This window comes from Mesoplodon mirus, assembly GCF_964341445.2.
Source record: "Mesoplodon mirus genome assembly, chromosome: 4".
Taxonomy (NCBI): Eukaryota; Metazoa; Chordata; class Mammalia; order Artiodactyla; family Ziphiidae; genus Mesoplodon; species Mesoplodon mirus.
Window position 1 is genome coordinate 104672419 of NC_138979.1, and position 20672 is coordinate 104693090.

General features: G+C 38.8%; 1 protein-coding gene across 4 annotated transcripts in view; it reads right to left on the reverse strand.

Moving 5' to 3' along the window:
- Nucleotides 1–12250: 12250 nt before the first annotated feature.
- The window catches only part of KNL1 (kinetochore scaffold 1), a 65598-nt gene continuing 57176 nt past the window's right edge, over nucleotides 12251–20672 (reverse strand). For 3 of the 4 annotated variants that reach the window (XM_082619157.1, XM_082619156.1, XM_082619158.1), the window contains 7 exons: nucleotides 20064–20165; nucleotides 19509–19609; nucleotides 16696–16764; nucleotides 15912–16021; nucleotides 15593–15711; nucleotides 14753–14875; nucleotides 12251–14043 (listed from right to left, as the gene is read on the reverse strand). In XM_082619157.1, the coding sequence (XP_082475283.1) occupies nucleotides 13944–14043; nucleotides 14753–14875; nucleotides 15593–15711; nucleotides 15912–16021; nucleotides 16696–16764; nucleotides 19509–19609; nucleotides 20064–20165 (724 nt within the window). In that variant the 3' untranslated portion in view covers nucleotides 12251–13943. Of the gene's footprint in view, nucleotides 14044–14752; nucleotides 14876–15592; nucleotides 15712–15911; nucleotides 16022–16695; nucleotides 16765–19508; nucleotides 19610–20063; nucleotides 20166–20672 lie in introns of those variants that run through there. The other variant, XM_082619159.1, reaches the window with a different exon arrangement.

The window sequence follows — 20672 nt, forward strand, 5'->3', positions numbered from 1 at the left end:
AGTCCTGAATCTACAGGGCCCTCGGATATATAGGCCCTCTATGATTGGCAGAATCGGTTTCCCAATGCTTCCTGGCTTTTGGATTGCTGTCACTTTACAAAGGGCCATAAAGCGCTGTATATGTGGCATCTCGACCCGTTTTTCTAACCTTCTGCAGTAAAGAACTAACTATGGGATGATATTGTGATTTGGAGATCCATTCTCTGGTCATTTGTCTTGGCTTCCTAATGAGCATTGGGGCCAGACAACATTACAGAAGATCACTATCTGTTTCTTTGTCATGGGTTGTTACCCAAAAGATTTACAATTACTTATAATACATCTCAACAGACTACAATCGGGAACAGAAATGTTTCCCATTCTGATGTACCACAGGGAAGCAGCCATTCTCAGGGGCTGACTGATAAATTTACAGACATCAGAGTCTGTTCCTCCTGAGTCTGAAAATAGTTTCCCACCTCTCATACTCCTGATTGAAAAACCTGGGACTTCCCTGGTGGCACAGTGGTTAAGAATCCGCCTGCCAAGGCAGGGGACACGGGTTCGATCCCTGGTCTGGGAAGATCCCACATGCCACAGAGCAACTAAGCCTGTGAGCCACAACTATTGAGCCTGTGCTCTAGAGCCTACGAGCCACAACTACTGAGCCCACATGCCACAACTACTGAAGCCCATGCACCTAGAGCCCATGCTCCACAACAAGAGAAGCCACCGCAATGAGAAGCCCGGGCACCGCAACGAAGAGTAGCCCCTGCTCACCGCAACTAAAGAAAGCCCGCACGCATCAACTAGAGAAAGACCCAACGCAACAAAAAAAAAAAAGAAAAGAAAAAAAAAAACCTGATGTGGGGGACTTCCCTGGTGGTGCAGTGGTTAAGAATCTGCCTGCCAATGCGGGGGACACGGGTTCGAGCCCTAGTCCAGGAGGATCCCACATGCCGCGAAGCAACTAAGCCCGTGCACCACAACTACTGAGCCTGTGCTCTAGAGCCCGCGAGCCACAACTACTGAGCCCGTGTGCCACAGCTACTGAAGACTGCGTGCCCTAGAGCCCGTGCTCCGCAACAAGAGAAGCCACCGCAATGAGAAGCCCGCACACCGCAACGAAGAGTAGCCCCCGCTCCCTGCAACTAGAGAAAGTCCATGCACAGCAACGAAGACACAACGCAGCCAAAAATAAATAAATTAAAAAAAAAAAAAAAACCTGATGTGGTTGAGTATCTGGCCTAACTGACCTCAAGTGGGAGCTCCTAAGTCGTGCCAAGTTTTCTGTTGATCCCCAAAAAACTGCGACGACAAGTTGCCCAGTCTCCAGTGTCCCAAAAACTTGATAGGGACCCTATCCAGGTCTGCATTCCCTGAACCCAGAGGTCGCTTGTTTCTTATTAAAAAATGAACTTAACCTCCCCAAGTCACAGAAAACATGGCTTCTAAACCCAGAGGTCTCTAGTCTCCCACAGGAGGAATGCAACACCCCAGAGCAGTAGGAATGAAGTTCTCACTCACAGAGGTTTCTGGTTCCTTACCAGGAAGAACACAACCTCCCAGAGTTACAGAAACCCAAGGTTTAATTTGTCCCACCTGAAACCCCAATTGCACGTTCCTGAAATTCTGCTTTAATCAAAAGTGAAATTATCCCAACACTTGCACTTAATTATAGCACCGGTTCTGAATTCTACTCACCCTCTGAAGTCTGCTGGCACTGAACAAAGTTGTTCAGGTGGGCAATCCACCCACAGAGATCAGCCTGTGAGCAGTCTCTGAGCTGGTAGATACCAAGCAGACCTCTGACCGACCAAGAGACCCCAGACAGCCTGATCAGTAGCGGAGGTGAGTAAGCCCTGGAGGAGTTGCCCCCTCCAACTGCTTCACCCCAGTGTGGCCGGCCACCCTAGTCCCTGATCAGGACCCACCAGCGTCGCCAGGAATTGTTACCAGACTCAATGGGTCTGTGGCTTGGGGGTGCATAGCCAATGAACACGCCAAGTACTTTTGATCAAATCAGAGGTGTTTTTTTACTTGTGACAAGTAAGGAGACAGGGAGATAGCTCTCAAAACACTGTCTCCCAGCACAGCAAGATCAGGGAAGTGTTAAGCTAAGGGTGCATGCATATTCATGAAAGGGTGAGTGTGATCTTCCACGTAGAGGTGGAGTTCTAGTTGAGCAGCACAACATGTTCAAACATACTTGCATGTTAAAAAATGGTAGCAATCCCTGCCCTTGGGGTGGACATTTTAGTCTTAAAATGAGGCAAAGTTTACTCTAGGTTAACAAAATCCAGGCACCTAGTTCAGTGAAGTCAAGAGGGTCAGCAAAGGTCAGCGTAATCAATCCTTAAGCTCCAGTTAGTTTAGTGGTTGAGTGTTCAAGGGGGTTTAGATTCTGCAAAAACAGCTCAAGGATGTGCTTATGGCTGGTCTTTACCTTTTTTTGTGTGTGTGTGGTACGTGGGCCTCTCACTGTTGTGGCCTCTCCCATTGCGGAGCACAGGCTCTGGACGCGCAGGCCCAGCGGCCATGGCTCACGGGCCCAGCCGCTCCACGGCATGTGGGATCTTCCCGGACCGGGGCACGAACCCGTGTCCCCTGCATCGGCAGGCAGACTCTCAACCACTGCTCCAGCAGGGAAGCCCTGGTATTTACCTTTGATATGGAACTGGGAGATTTTGTGACTGATTTATTGTATCTGCTATGATTACTTCTCTTGCCCAATAATAATTTCTGCATTCTTTGATTTTTTAAAAATAAATTTATTTATTTTATTTTATTATTTATTTTTGGCCCCATTGGGTCTTTGTTGCCGTGCACGGGCTTTCTCTAATTGCGGCGAGCCGGGGCTACTCCTCATTGTGGTGCGCAGGCTTCTCATTGCGGTGGCTTCTCTTGTTGCAGAGCATGGGCTCTAGGTGTATGGGCTTCAGTAGTTGTGGCATGTGGGCTCAGTAGTTGTGGCTTGCGGGCTCTGGAGCACAGGCTCAGTAGTTGTGGCGCACAGGTTTAGTTGCTCCGTGGCATGTGGGATCTTCCGGGACCAGGGCTCAAACCTCTGTCCCCTGCAGGTTTCTTAACCACTGCACCACCATGGAAGCCCTCTTTGATCTTTTAAAATCATTAATTAGTGAGACCTGTTCTTTGTTCCACATGAACACCTAGGAGGCCATAGTTCTCCTTCCTCCCAATCATCAGTAAAGAGAACACAAAGAGGTTTCTGAAATTCACACTCTGGTTCTTAACTTAAGCTTGTCCAGCACATGTTACAATTTCTGTTATTGCCTGGTATGGTATTCTGCTTCTGCAAGGTATGACATACTCTGGTTTAACCCCAACCCTTCCTTATTACTGTCTTGCTAACAAACCTAGCAGGGTAGAGAAAAAAATTTTCCTCCTCAGCAGTTTACACTGAAGTATATGGATACATAAACTTAACATTTTGTTGATAACCATTAAGATCTTCTGGGATGGTGTATATTACACTGGATAATAGCTACTATGAAAAAAATCTCTTGTGAATTTGGTTAGTGTGAGTCTAAATATCTTGCTGAGTTCCAGTAAAGGTAATTCGTGTACTTGCAAATCTGAGCATCAGACTGGATTGTGATGTTCTTTCCAAGGAAATGATACCGTGATGATTAAAATTTTCTACCTCATTACTTTTTTGCCCTTGTTAAGTATTTCTAGTGAATTTTATTTTTTGTTTTTTTGGTGGCTGCACCACGGCATGTGGGATCTCAGTTCCCTGACGAGGGATCCAACTCATGCCCCCTGCACTGGAAGTGCAGAGTCTTAACCACTGGACCGCCAGGGAATTCCCTCTAGTGAAATATTTTAAAAGGGTTGGAATATATATATATGCCACTTGGGATTTATACCATTTTCAGTCTAAACATCTTGATTTTCTTCAGCTGTGAGTGTAATTACTCTCAGCTATATAGGTCCTACCTGGGCTCAGTCTGATGTGTTATTCATTGTTCATTTTCATAAACTTTGAAACTGAAGATATGAACATTTTAAGAGCAAATATATCAGTATTGCCAGTCAATCTCTTGCCCCTCAGGTATTCTTCATTTGTGGAAACACTCACCTTCAAAATTTCATCTGTTTTCCAAGTCCAATCGGTAATCTTGGGACTGAGTTCTGTTATGAAGTACAATAATGATCTCTTTTTCTTATGGACCACAAAAGAAAAAAGACAAATATATGGTATATATTAATATGATATAAACATAATATATATTTGAAACATCATGTAGAAGAGCTAAGTGATAACAAAAATATTACTTAGAAATAAATATATACGGACTTCCCTGGCGGTCCAGTGGCTAAGACTCCGTGCTCCCAATGCAGGGGGCCTGGATTTGATCCCTGGTCAGGGAACTAGATCCCACATGCCACAACTAAGAGTTCGCATGCCGCAATTAAAAGATCCGGCATGCCACAACAAAGATCCCGCAAGCAGCAACGAAGATCCTGTGTGCTGCAACTAAGACCCAGTACAGCCAAACAAACAAACAAACAAATAAATAAATAAATAAAGGAAATATGTAGCCTTAAGTACATAGTAGAAAAGAAGACTAAGAATTGAGCTAGATATCTACCATCGCAAGAAGTTGGAAAAAGAACAGCAAAATAAACCTAAAAATAGTAGGACAGACAAAATAAAGATATAATCAAGGATTAGTAAACTGGAAAACTGCAAAGCCAAAATTTGATGTTTTATTTTAAAATGCTAATAATCTCCTCGCTAAACTGATCAAGGAAAAAAAAGAATAAGTTCAAATAGCCAAAGTCAGGATCAATAAAAGGAACATATCCTCACATTGTAGAAAAAATAATAAGCATATATAATAGTATTATGAACTATTTTATGCCAATACATTTTAAAACCTAGATTAAATGGATGAATTCCTAGAATTCACCACACTAACGGATAGAAGTGTAAATCACACGATCATCATGATAAATAAAATAAACTGTGATAAAACTTTAGTATCCACTCATGTTAAATTTCTTAGAAACTAAGAGTAAAAGGGAATTTTTCTTAACTGGATAAAGGGTATATCAACAGCAACAGTGACATCACAAAACCTTCAGTAAACATCACACTTAATCGTGAAACTTTAAAGCTTTACTTTGAGATAACAAGACAAAGTTGCCTGCCTATCACCATCTCTAATAAACACTGTACTGGAGGTTTAATCGTGCATTAAGGCACAAAAAAGAAAGAAAAAGGATAATTATTGTAAAGGCAGAAATAAAACTCAGTTTCACAGATGATATGATTATGTATATAAAAACTAAGAAGAAATTTCATAAACTATTAGAATTATTAAGAGTTTTAGAAAGGTGCCTTTACAAAAATCAACATACAAAAATTGTATTTTATATAATAGCAAAAATAATGACATTTGAAAAAGATATCTTTTATAATAATATCAAAAAGTAACAAGAAACAAAATATATACACAATCTCTATTGGGAAACGTATAAAACTTTATCAAAAGGCTTTGACTTGAAGACTACATAAATGAAGAGACATTTATGGATTGGAGACTCAAAATTGTAAATTGCCAATTTCTCTCAAATTGGTCTATTGATTCAATGTTATCAATAAAAATCCCAACAAGTCTCCCTTTCCCCTGTGCATCTTTACAATCTGATTCTAAATTTTATGTGGAAATGCAAAAGGCTAAGACTAGCCAAGGTGATACTGAAGAAAAATAAAATGACAGGACTTTCCTCTCCAGATATTAAAATTTATCTTGAAGCTATAGTAATTAAGACAGTGTTTTATTGGCTTGGCTATAAACAAATAGGTCAGTGGAACAAAATAAAGAACCCATACATATATGGATTCTTCATTTATGACAGAGGTATCACATGTCATTTCTCAGTAGGGAAAGAATGGTCTTTTCAATAAATGATGCTCAGACGATTGGGTATGCACTTATGGAAAAAAAAACAAATTTCTACCTCACATCATATGTAGAACCAGCTTCAGGTTTATTAAAGATCTGACTGTGAATAGAAAAATTATGAGTTTTAGAAGATAAAATAAAGGACTATCTTCATGACTGGGTTTGGGAAAGATTGATATACTTGTGAAAACAATTTGGCTTTATCTAGTAAAGCTTAAGATTCACATATCTTTTGACTTAGAAACTTCTCTCTTTAGAATGTGCCCTACACTCTAGGGCCTAGAGAAACATTTGCATCAGAAACAACTAGAATGTCTATCACTGAATTGTACACTTATGGTTAAAATGATCAATAATATGTATTTTACCACAATAAAAACTATTGCACACCAAAAAAGTTAATTGAAAAAAGTAATTCAATAGAAGGATAGGCTTTTTAAAAAAAATTTATTTATTTTTGGCTGCTTTGGTTCTTCGCTGCAGTGCGTGGCTTTCTCTAGTTGTGGCGAGTGGGGTCTACTTTCGTTGCGGTGCACAGGCTTCTCATTGCAGTGGCTTCTCTTGTTGCGGAGCACGGGCTCTAGGGTGCCCGGGCTTCAGTAGTTGTGGCACGCGGGCTCTAGAGCGCAGGCTCAGTAGTTGTGGTGCATGGGCTTAGTTGCTCCGTGGCATGTGGGATCTTCCTGGACCAGGGCTCAAACCCGTGTCCCCTGCATTGGCAGGCGTATTCTTAACCACTGCGCCACCAGGGAAGCCTGAAAAATAGGCTTTTAAAAAATGTGCTGAAGCAATTCTACGGGCATAGGAAAAAAATGAACCTCAATCTAAACCTTTTACAAAAATTAATTAAAAATGGATAAAAGATTTAAATGTAAAGCATAAAGCTATAAAACTTTTAGAAGTACATGGAGGAGAAAATCTTCAGGCACTAGGACTAAGTGAATAGTTCTTAGATATGCCACCAAAAACAGAATCCATAAAAGAAAAATCGTTAGTTGGATTTCACCAAAATTTTAAGTTTGTTCTGCAAAAGACCCTGTTAAGAGGATGAAAAGACAAGCTCTAGACTGGGAAAAAAACATTTGCAACCCCCATATCTGACAAGGGAGTTGTATCTATAATACATAAAGAATTTTCAAAACTCAGCAGTAAAAAAAAAAAACAAATAAAAAAACAATCCAATTTGTTTAGACTGTCAGAAAACGGGCAGAAGACATGAACAGACATTTAACCAAAGAAGACATACAGATGTCAAATAAACACACAAAAAGATGTTAGCCATTAGGGAAATGCAAATTTAAACCACAATCATATTATTATACCTCTGTTGGAATGGCGAATGTAAAAATTGTGCTAATAATACTAAATGCTGATGAAGATATAGAGAAACTGGATCTCTCATGCATTGTTGGTGGGAATGTAAAATGGTGTACCCACTCTGAAAAATAGTATGGTACTTTCTTATAAAACTAAATATACACTTGTCTTATGACCCAGCAAACTCTTGGGCATTTATCCCAAGGCAATAAAAATGTATGATGATACAAAATATGTTCATGAATATTCATAGCAGCTTCATTTATTATAGCCAAAAACTGGAAACAGCCCAGTATTTTTCAATGGGGGAATGATTAAAAAAACTATGATATATCCTTACAGTGGGAATAACCCTCTACAATAGCAAGGAACAGACTATTTATACACATGGCAACTTGGGTGGATCTCACGGGCATTATGCTGAGTGAAAAAAAGCCAGTATCAAAAAGTCACATACCTTATAATTCCATTTATATAACATTCTAAAATTGATAAAATTATAGAGATGGAAAACAGGTTAGTGGTTGCCAGAGATAATGATGCAGGTGTGGCTATGACTATAAAGTGGAAGCAAAAGGGAGTCATAACTCTGTGGTGATGAATCAGTTCTGTATCTTGATTGTGGTGGTTGTTACACAAATCTATACATGGAACAAAATTGCATAAAACTATACACACACACACAAATGAGTTGCATATAAAAACTAGTGGAACTGAATAAGGTCTGTATTTACCTCATATAAGTGGAATCATACAATATTTATCCTTTTGTGTCTAGCTTATTTCACTAAGCATAATATTTTCAAGGTCCATTCTTATTGTATCAAAATTTTATTCCTTTTTATGGCTGAATAATATTCCATTGTATGTATATACCACATTTTGTTTACCCATTCATCTGTTGATATACACTTGAATTGTTTCCACCTTTTGGCTAATGCGAATTATGCTGCTATGAACATTAATGTACAAACATCTTTCTGAGTTCCTACTTTCGGTTCCTTCGGATATACACCTAGGATTGGAATTGCTCAGTTATTTGGTAGTTCTATGTTTAAACTTTTCAGAAACTGATAAATTGTTTTCCATAGTGGCTGCATCATTTTACATTCATAGTGGCTGCATTATTTTACAGCAGTCACAATGTTCCAAATTCTCCACATCCTATCCAACACTTATTTTCAATTTTTAAAAACTTATATAACCCATCCTAGAAGTTTAAGGTGGTATCTCAATGTGGTTTGAATTTTCATTTCCCTAATGACTAATGATGTCAAGCATCTTTTTCATGTACTTTTTGGCCATTTGGAGATCTTTAGAGAAATGTCTATTCAAGTCCTTTGTCCATTTAAAAAATAGAGTTATCTATTTATTGTTAGGTTGTAAGAATTCTTTACATATTGTGGATACTTGATCCTTCTCAGATATATGATTCATAATTATCTTTTCTCATTCTTTAGATTGTCTTTTCACCTTCCAACATTATGCTAAAGAAACCAGTCATAAAATATCACATATTGGGCTTGCCTGGTGGCGCAGTGGTTGAGAGTCTGCCTGCCGATGCAGGGGACACGGGTTCGAGCCCCGGCCCGGGAAGATCCCACATGCCGCGGAGTGGCTGGGCCCCTGAGCCATGGCTGCTGAGCCTGCGTGTCCGGAGCCTGTGCTCCGCAACGGGAGAGGCCACAACAGTGAGAGGCCCGCGTACCGCAAAAATAAATAAATAAATAAATAAATAAAAAATCACATATTATATGCTTCCATTAATATGAAAGGTCTAGGGCCTCCCTGGTGGCGCAGTGGTTGAGAGTCCGCCTGCCGATGCAGGGGATACGGGTTCGTGCCCCGGTCTGGGAGGATCCCATATGCCGCGGAGCGGCTGGGCCCGTGAGCCATGGCCGCTGAGCCTGTGCGTCCGGAGCCTGTGCTCCGCAACGGGAGAGACCACAGCAGTGAGAGGCCCGCGTACAGCAAAAAAAAAAAAAAAAAAAAAAATGAAAGGTCTAGAATAGGCAAAGTCATAGTAATAAAAAGTAGATTATATGGTGCTTTACAATGACCTAGAGGGGTGGGATAGGGAGGATGAAAGGGAGGCTTAAGAGGGAGGGGATATGAAAACATGTGTATGCATATGGCTGATTCACTTTGTTGTACAACAGAAACTAACAAAGTATTGTGAAGCAATTATACTCCAATAAAGAGCTATTTTTAAAAAAAAGTAGATTACTAGTTGCTCTAGGGGTAAGGTGGGTCGGGGTGATGTGAAAATAGGGGGCAATACCTAAAGGCTATGGGTTTTGCTTTTTGTTTTGCACGCAGGAACTCAGCATTTATACATGTGGGGCTGAAGGGGTTCACTCACTCCAGTGGTGGCCAAAGTGTGGGGCCCTGCACAGGTAGTGCCAATTCATGGCGTCCTCAGCCCGGGCTCTGTGCGACTGGAAGAACACTGCCTCCTTGTGGCCGCACTTTGGGCAGCGGTAGTGCTCGGTTCCCGGCAGTTATTTTGCTTACGTAGATGATGCCCCGTTTTTCTTCTTCGGCTGGTAATCACAATTCTAGCATGCGCAGAGAAGAATGCGGTTCTCTTTGTCCCCCTTGGGTAAAACATGTTACACTCCTGGCAGAATATAATAACCATGAAGCCTGGTTCCTAGGTCCTGTCTGTTTCCATAGCAACACCTATGGATTTAAAAAAAAATTGTGGTAAAATACACAAAAATTGACATCTTAACCAATTTTAAGTGTACATTTCAGTAGTGTTAAGTACATCCACATTGTTGTGCACTCTCTAGAACTATTTTTCATCCTACAAAAGTGAAACTCTATACATATTAAACAAGAATTCCTCATTCCCCGCCCCCTTCCACTGTGTCTATGAATTTGACCACACTCAGCATCTCATGTAAGTGGAATCATGCAGTATTATCTTTTTGTGACTGGCTCATTTCACTTTGCATAATATCCTCAGGATTCATATATGTGGTAGCATGTGTCAGAATTTTTTTTTCCTTCTTAAGGCTAAATAATATTCCATTTTATGTATATAACATTTAATTTATCCATTCATCAAATGATAGACACTGAAATTGCCTATCAGTGAATATGCTATGAACGTGAGTGTACAAATATCTCTTATAGTTCCTGCTTTCACATCTTTTGGGTATATACCCAGAAGTAGAATTGCTACATCGCATGGTTCTTTTAATTTTTGAGTAACTACCGTGCTGTTTTCCATAGCAGCTGCATCATTTTACATTCCCATCAATTCAACAGTGCACAAGGGTTCCGACTTTTCTGCATCCTTGCCAACACTTGTTATCTTGTCTTTTTCCCTCTTTGGGGCCGCACTGCGTGGGCGTGCAGCATCTTAGTTCCCCGACCAGGGATCGAACTGGTGCCCCTTGCAGTGGGGACTCAGAGTCTTAACCCCTGGACCACCAGGGAAGTCCCCATCTTCGTTTTGATTACAGTCATTGTAGTAGGTATGAGTGGTATCTCATTTTGGTTTCAATTTGCATTTCTCTAATACAAATAATGCGCATCTTTTCATGTGCTTGTTGGCCATTTGTGTATCATCTTTGGAGAAATGTCTATTCAAGTCCTTTGCCTATTTTTAAATTGGGTGATACGGGTTTTTTTGTTTCTGTTATTGAAGTTCTTTGAGTATTCTGGATATTAAGCCCTTATCAGATACATTATTTGCAAATATTTTCTCCCATTCTATACATTACCTTTCCACTCTGTTGATTATGTCCCTTGATGCACAAGTTTTAAATTTTGATAGTTCTATTTATCTATTTTTTTTTGTTGCCTGCGCTTTTGGTGTCGTATCTAAGAAATCATTTCCAAATCCAATGTTTTGAAGCTTTTCCCGTTTTCTTCCAAGTTTTAGTTTTAGCTCCTACATTTATATCTTTGATCCACTATGAGTTAATTTTTGCATATGGTGTAAGAGTCCAACTTCATTCTTTTGTATGTAGATATCCAATTTTCCCAGTACCATTTGTTGAAAAGTGGGGGGGGGGGGGGGTTGAGGTGATGAAAATGTTCTAAAATTGTGATGGTTGCACATATCTGTGAATATACTAAAAACCATTCATTTGGGCACTTTAAATGATGAGTCAGGGACTTCACCAGTGGCGCAGTGGTTAAGAGTCCGCCTGCCAATACAGGGGACATGGGTTCGAGCCCTGGTCCAGGAAGATCCCACATGCTGTAGAGCAACTAAGCCTGTGCACCACAACTACTGAGCCTGCGCTCTAGAACCTGCGTGCCACAACTACTGAAGCCTGAGTGCCTAGAGCCTGTGCTCCGCAACAAGATAAGTCACAGCAACAAGAAGCCTGCACACTGCAACGAAGAGTAGCTCCTGCTCGCTGCCCCTAGAGAAAGCCCACACACAGCAACGAAGACTCAACGTAGCCAAAAATAAAAATAAATTAATTTAAAAAAATGATGAATCATATGTAAATTATATTTCAAAAAAGTTGTTTTGAAAAAAGGAAAGTAGGGCCTCCCTGGTGGCGCAGTGGTTGGGAGTCCGCCTGCCGATGCGGGGGATACGGGCTCGTGCCCCGGTCTGGGAGGATCCCATATGCCGCGGAGCGGCTGGGCCCGTGGGCCATGGCCGCTGAGCCTGCGCATCCGGAGCCTGCGAGTCCGGAGCCTGTGCTCCGCAACGGGAGAGGCCGCGGCAGTGGGAGGCCCGCATACCGCAAAAAGAAAAAAAAAAAAAAAAAGAAAAAAGGAAAGTAAAAAAACTCCAACAACCCAGATTGCTGGTCCCCTCCCTCAGCGTTTCTAATTCAGCAGCTTTGGGGTGAGGCTGCTGCTGCTGATCTAGGGACAATACTTTGAGAACCACTCCGTTAACTCATAAGAAGTGATAGTTTCCTAAGGAACTTCAAAATAGCTTTCTTTTACTGTCCTTTAGAGACATAAGTATAACTATGGTTTGTACCTGGTTCTTTCATTAAGGTCCTGACATACTTTTATCTGAGTTTTCAAATAGGTGGGTGTTCCTAAATGGAGCTTTCTTTGGCATATCATCAAAGATGTATTGGATACATGGTTAAAAAAAAAAAAAACTTCATAAAGAGACACTGCTTTTAAAATATTTCATATAATAAGCTTATTTTAATAGCACAAAAACTAATCTGCTTCCAATCAGTAGAGGAAAAACTTCCAAAGAATTTTATAAAAATAACCAATACTTTGAACAAATACAAAAGCAAAAAACTAGGTAAATATTACAATTATGTACTCCAAGCCCAAGAAAGCAGAGACCATCATTACAAGCCAAATCATTCTGGGAACTGGTCATTCCAGGTTACCAAAATGCACAAAACAAAACTTCTATTTTTTAGCTTTACAGAAAAGAAATAACTCCAGTAAGAAAATTAAGTTTCATGAGAAATAGACCATATTGGTGAGTTTAAAAGTTTTTCAAGGAGTTCACAGAAATAGGGAACATCTACATCTTGATTTCTATGGCAAATGAGTTTTATGTTGACTTTTGAAGCTTAAAAGACCAGTTGCTCTTTTGACAAAGTAGCTCCGAAGTAAAAGCCAATCAAAAGAGCAGATAACATCTGTGGGACCCATAGGTCTTTAACCCCATCCTAAAGTATAAAGCAAAATATTAAGACAAACTAGTTTAAAAATGCAAATATATTTTAGTTTAGGCTTCAATATAAGAGAAACAAAAATTATCATGATTAGGATTTGACTAAAGATTGGGTGAAGTTTTTTCATATTTGTCTATCTTACAGATAATACTGATAATTCAATGTCAATGACGTGCTTATCTTTGTGTATGAGAAACGTATGGCTTCAGAATCCAATACTTATATTAAGTTCATTACTATTGCCAAAACTTGACAAACCTGTATTTTGGGTGTGATATTGTTTGAAGCTGGTTATTAAATAAAAGGAGACTGAGAATCTTGCTGTAAAGCATCCTTCAGAAAGATAGAAACTGCCCAGGCAGAAGGGTGTCTATACATCTTTTTGTATTTCTGTATACATCTCCTTACTACCTCACAAACACAAGAACAATATTAATGTATTTACATATATGTATTGGACGAAAGATGAATTAACTTTCCCTACAAAATTATATTTATTAGGAAAATACTAATAGACACTATTTAAAAGAAGGCAACGTCTTCAAGAAAAGATGGCAACCATTCCAACAGCTGAGTGCTATTGCTTTCTCTTAATAACATCTCTGGAATGGAGCAAAAGGAGGATGAGTGGTTGGTAGATAGACATGACTACCCCAGAAATACCTGGTAGGCAGAAGCCAGCAACTAAAAATCACAGCCCTATATATGGAAAATGGCTAATGTTTTTGTCGGTGGTGACACCTCTTCTTATACTTAAAAGTTACTCCTTAGGGCTTGTACTAAAGCGGAGAGCACAACTTTAGTTAGGAGAAATTTTCCCTAAGTGTTCTACTACTTAAACCTTTGGTAGAAAGGTGAGTAAGTTGACAGCAGGCTATTTGAGGCCTTTCATTATTCCTGACTGTAGAAATTTAAAAACCATACAAATTAACTATAACATCATCCGAAGAAATTTTAGGCTTCTATGACCTGAAGATGAAGATTAAACAGCAATGGAGACTCTGACATAATATTGTTATTTAGTGTACTGTGCTTGATTTGTTACAACTGTAGTCCATGGGTCTACTGGTAGAAATGGCAGTCAGTCCTGAAGCAGATCTTGGTAAATTTGCTTGACTACATTCTTTAGGTAGTTGTCTTCCAGTGGTGCTTTAGATAGGATGGCAGCAATTTCATTTTGGCTGGAAAGAACAAAAGGTTACTTAATTTTTCTGGAAACTTGTCTTAATTTCAGTGGAATTCATATTTTCGAGTACTGTTTCTGAGCTTTCTAGGAAGCACAAATAGGTATTTCTGGAAATAACTAGATTGTCCAGTTTAAACTGAGATTCCAAAAATAAGGCCTAAGGACCAATTCTGTATATAATTGTGAGGTATCTTGCCTTAGCTGCTTTCTCTGGCTATAAATATCTGTTGGTGTTTGCCGATGGATTTGAGGTGGGCATATTCTAAACTCTTGTCACTTTATAATCTGTCAGCAGTGTGTCCAAAAAGTCACAAAATATACAGTAGAAATGAAATATTTTTAGATCTGTTTCCACAGACTAATTGAGAAAAGCCACTATGACTGCACCATAAAAGTTGTTCAAATATGATCTGGGCTAAGCTTATGCAGGATTTTTATCCTTCTTGATTCCTGTTTAGGTAGGGGTGTTCAAAAAGTGGAGCAAGTATAAAAAAATAGACCAGCTGTCTCCAGCATCCACTGGAGATAGCAATGAAGGTCGCTGACTTTAAAAGAACAAATTCTTCAAAATGAAGTCAGATAGAGGTGACATTTGGCTTTCACTATGGTCTATCCATTTTCTGACCACTTTGAGAGATCTTTCAAAAGATATAACAAAGGTAAAAAAGTAGTTGGGGGCCCTTTCCTGCTGGCCTTTTACTCACCCAATGTTTCCAAGGTGATTTTGAATAGAGAAAGGTAATGGGACAGATGGGTAATGGGCTGAGAGAGACAAAGTTATCTCAAACTTTGCAAATGCTGCTGAGCTGCAGAATAAAAGCCTCAATCTGTAAAAGACAAGATCCTCAATTAAAAATACAAAACAAAAATAGAGTGAAACACAAATACATTTTCCTTTTATACTGGCATGAGAAACTTTGGTATACATCATTTCTTGTCCTTATCAAACAAACAGAGTAAAACAACTGCAACAAAGTATGATTATGGCTGTATTTTCATTAGTCATGAAACTCAATAAAATAAATTGTCTTAATAAGTTTTCAACTAATTACTTACTGTTGTAGATTGAGTTGTGTCCCCTAAAAATTCATGTGTTGAAGCCCTAATCCCCAGTATATCAGAATATGAACTAATTTGTAAATAGTCATTGCAGATTTAATTAATTAAGATGAGGTCCTCCTGGAGTAGGGTGGGGACCCTTAATCCAAAATGACTGGTGTCCTAATCAAGAGGGAACATTTGGACACAGACATACACACAGGAAAAATGTCATGTGAAAATGAAAGGAGCTATTGGGATTATATATTTACAACCAAGGAATGCCAAAAGACTGCCAGCAAATCACCAGAAGTTAGGAGGGAAGCATGGAAAAGATTCTCTTTCACAGCCATCAGAAGGAACTGACCCTGCTGACACCTCAATCTTAGACTTTCAGCCTCCAGAGCTGTGAGACAATAAATTTCTGTTGTTTAAGCTGTGAGACAATAAATTTCTGTTGTTTGTAGTACTTTGTTATGGCAGCCCTAGGGAACTAACACACTTACTCAGTATTATTCACAGCTATGTTCATTAGGTTATAATTTGGTCCCCATCGCTTTAAAAACTCAATCTCCTCTCCAAGAAGTTTGCAATGGCTCACTACCAGTGAGATTTCTTGAAGCATCTGGGAAAAATAGGAAAAAAAAAAATGAAGAGTATGAAAACATTTCAGTGTTTAGTGGCTCTTTTATAAAGAACCCCCCAAAGTTAAACAATTTAATATATTTATCATTTTAGGATACACTATTACATATATAAAATTTCAGTTCTGCTGTTTGGGACAGTTAACATAATTTTCCTTTAAATACTTCAATGGGAATTTACCTTGGGTACCTGATGCTGTGTTGTACATTTCTTCTTCCAGGACTGCTGTTGCTCAATGTACTGGAAAATAAGGTTATGAACTAAAAGGGAGGAAGGAGGAGCTTTATCCTCTGAGGAAGGGGAAAAAAAAATCAAAAGCAGGGTATTACTTATTATTCATATGTTTTATATATATATATATATAAATACAAGCTAGAAATATTAACTAGAAATACCTTCAAACTACTAGGTGTCTAAGTATCTTCTCCATTTTATTTTCAAACACATAAATCAACATATATAGTGAACATAAGACATTCTGATATAAACTCAAGACTTTATCACACATAGAATAGAACTTAGTTAAAAGTATAGGCTTAAATGTAACATAACCCTGAGCTTACATTCTGGCTTTCCTTACTAGCTGAGTGATCCTAAACACAATACTTACTTCTTTGGAGCTATAGTTCCGTAACTGTAAAATGGGGAGTAGTGTTGATGTAAGTAGTACACATGCCTGATACAGAGTAAGTACTCATAATGGTAATTTGTAAATTATGGAAATAGCTATTATTAACCATTGTTCAAGATCTAGTAATAACTTTTTTAAAAAATTTCTTTTAAAACCCACCCAATATTTGGAACAATACCCAAGCAGTTTTAGGTCTAATACACATTTCTAAGAACAAATTATTATTATTGTTGTTGTTTATATTTAATTTAGTATGTAAAAGAGTTCTCAAGGAGCAATATACACTTGTAAATTTCCAACAAAGTCTTGTTGGTTTAAATGTTTTGAACTTACCATCTAACAGAGATTGAAAATTCAGGTCAACAATCTTCCTACAAGCCTTGTCCAGGAAATGGAGACCAACTAGGAAAAACCAACAGAAGGATAATATTTCTTTTTATTATCTGATTCAAAGCCACATATAACTCAGTACTTTAGAATCCTCCTCTTTCTGGGTAGCAAGGTTTTTTTCATAGGCAGCTGAAGGTTTATCCTTGAATCATATTATTCTCTGTGTATGCAAAGTTTCCCCTGAGAATGCTGAACTATATTAACTGGGCAGGCCTTTAAATGACATTTAAGGTGTGGAACATTTTTGTAATTTATCAGGGCCTCCTCCTTTGATCCCTAACTTCTGTGTGAATATATTATTTTCAGGAACCATATAAAGAAAATGACTATGACCTCCCCAGACCTACTATCTTTGTACTAATACAGTGAAAATCATGTATGCTTTCAGCATTATAGTAATGAATTTTAGGTAGCCAGGAGAGCTGATTGCTCTTCCAGACACCAGAGTTATCTCCTGTATCTCAAATTCTGATTCTTTTCACTTTGTTGATTATTTTCTATGTATTAGGCACCGTGGATATGATAGTGAGACAAACAGATGTGATCAATCTATGCTCTAAAGAAGCTTACAACTCAGGGGGACACACAGATAATTGTACTAATAAACATACCAAGAACTACAAACTATAATAAGCTCAATTAAGAAAACTGCAGGAAGCAATGAGAACACATATCAGGAGGGCAAGTAGTGGAGGGAATGAGTAAAGGAGAGTCAGGGAAAACTTTCCTGAGAAAGTGATAATTTAGCTGAGCTCTTAAGGACTATTAGTAGACATTTATTTAGTGATGAGGAGGTGCTATGGCCTGAAATTCATAGGCTGAAATCCTAATGCCCAGTGTGATAGTATTAGGAGATGGGACCTTTGGGAGTTGCTTAGATCATGAGGGTGGAGCCCTCAGGAATGGGATTAGTGCTCTTACAACAGAGACCCTGGAGAGCTAACTAGGCCTTCAGTCATGTGAGGATACAATGAAAAGTCCGCAACCTGGAAGAGGGCCCTTGCCTGACTCTGCTGGGATCCTTATCTTGGACTTCCAGCCTCCAGAACTGGACTTCCAGCCTCCAGTAGTTGTTTATAAGCTACTCAGTTTATGGTATTTTTAAAATGGCAGCCCAGAAGGACTAAGACAGGGGAAAGAGCGTCTAGGCATAAGAAACATCAGTATGAATGTCCTGAGGTAGGATGGAATATGACTGAGCATGAAAGACCATGATCTTTTAAGGAAATGAAAGAAATCCATTGTGCCCGACGTGCAGAGAACGGTGTAAAATGAGGCAGGAAAAGGAGGAAAAATTCAATTCATGCAGGGCCTGACAGGCTATATTAGTATTTTGATCATTAGTCTAAGAGTAGGAGGTGCATGATAAACTTTTAAACAATCACTATTGCTACAGGAAGGAGAAAGAATTGGAGAGGAAAAGGAAAAGATCCAGAAAGACCAGCTATAGTGTTATTGTAGTCATTTAGATTAGAAATGACTATTGATAGAAGAGACACAAAAAAGTAGATGAATATTAAATTAAAATCAATAAGTCTTATTCATGACTTAGATATGCCTGGTGAAGAAGAAAGAGGTATAGGGACTTCCCTGGTGGTGCAGTGGTTAAGAATCCGCCTGCCAATGCAGGGGACAAGGGTTCGAGCCCTGGTCTGGGAAGATCCCGGAGCATGCCGCAGAGCAACTAAGCCCATGCGCCACAACTACTGAGCCTGCGCTCTAGAGCCCGCAAGCCACAGCTACTGAGCCTGTGTGCCACAACTACTAAAGCCCACGCGCCTAGAGCCCGTGCTCCGCAACAAGAGAAGCCACCGCATGCGATAAGAAGCCCGTGCACCACAACGAAGAGTAGCTCCCACTCTCTGCAACTGGAGAAAGCCCGTGTGCAGCAACGAAGACCCAACGCAGCCAAAAATAAATAAATAAAAATAAAGAAAGAGGTATAGAGTGATTCCTGTTTTAATTTTGAACCTGAACAGAAGTTGATGGTATTCACTTAGAAAAAGAACTTTTTTGGGGGGGGCCGCACCATGTGGCTTGCGGGATCTTAGTTCCTCAACCTGGGATTGAACCCGGGGCCATAGTAGTGAAAGCTCCGAGTCCTAACCACTGGACTGCCAGGGAATTCCCAGGAACTTTTAAGGAGAATTGGGCTTGGAGGCTGGGAGATTATAAAGATCCTAAGTTTCAATTTGGCCATGATCACCCAGGGTTGGCCATGCTGAAGCTATCTGTTTCAAGAGAAAAGACCTAAAGATACTGACAGGAGATGTTAACAAAATAGCTAGGACTCTGTCAAATTACCATATAGTGATGTCTACCTACTTTGATAACTACCAATACACACAGAATTTCCAATTAGCTTTTTAGGTTAACTTATATACAAAAAAACAACCAGTCGAGAATCATCAGCCATTAGAGTAAATTCTCTATCACAAAAGACAGATGGAAAAAAGGAAGTCAGAGTAAACAGAGGTGAATATCATGTTGATCCATTATTTTGGATAGGCAAAATTTCTATCTAATGTAATTCGACAAAGAGCAACTTTCACTAGCTGAATTTTTATTTTATTTTTTATTTAATAAAATAAAATTCTATTATCACTAATTAAAGTGATTGCCTCTTTTAATTAAGATTTTCAGCAGTGCTTTTATTATGTCAATAGTTATTACTGTATTAAAATAGAGATATGAATCTTTAGTAAGTTTAGCCGTACATTTATGTACAGGGGAATTATCTTATTCTTGCTACTCACCTACTGGCTCTCCAAAGGTGATGGTGAGTTCTACTGTGTCATAAAGAAAGGTGAATATAGCTTGATCATCACTCCACTCAATGACATCCCATTCAGACAAGCTGAAGAGAGAATAAACAAGACAAATAAAACACTTTTTGAGATAAAAGAAGAGAGTTAACTTCTTATACCACCTGAATAGTAAGTACCGTCAGCAGCTGCTGGAGTTTTCTACTGGCTTGGGAGACAATCATTATTTTAATTCCAACATTGTGAATATACAAACTTACGCTTTTGAAAGAAGAATGGACTCAATCTTGAGTTGTATATCAGAGAAAAACCAAGTCTAGGCAATATAAAATATTAAATATTTTAAAATTATAATTCCATAGCTCTTCCACCTTGTATACTTTCAGCTTAGTGTTGAGTATATAACTCTTTTTTTTGAGAATGCATTGTATTATAGGTTAAAAACAGTGATACACATTACAAACACATGTCAACTGCACTAGTGGATTTAGACAACCATGAAGGTACAGGATAAAACACAAATTAATGCCACCTACTTTTCCTTACCTCAAATGATCCAGTAGCTCTTCAGTTCTATTTGTTTGTTTTAGCACAAAGTCTATTTGAGCAAGGGTCTGCTTTTTCTGTACCTCCAGCTCTAAGAGATCTCTGCAAATCAAACCAGGTATTTAGAGAAAGATAAGGCCACTGCTAGAGAATTCAGACTTCATTAAAAGTTTATGACAAAAAGTCATGTGCTAAATGGCTCCCCAGTGAGGTGTATGACATCTATTTTGCATTTCTTAGTTGTTTTTTTTTTTTTAATAAGCATTAAACTAGAAGTTTGGGTCTAATTAGGAAAGGCCTAAATCAATGGCTCTCAAATTGGGATCCATGAAGATATTCTTAGGGGTTCCCATGTTCTTTAAGATTATTATTAAAATTTACATTTTCATTTTGATGTTAAAAATGTAAGCATAATGTAGACCGTAAGAATGCCCACCTTAAAATGGGGCATTCTTATGACATAATTTCAGTGCCTGCGTTTGGTTTTGTTTAATTTATTAGAGCTAAATAAAACTTATAATTTGTCATTTTGCTAGCATCAATTTTTTAGCCAAATATTGATATTACCACCTGTCAAATTTACATTTTCAATTGGAATTTTTTTGGTTT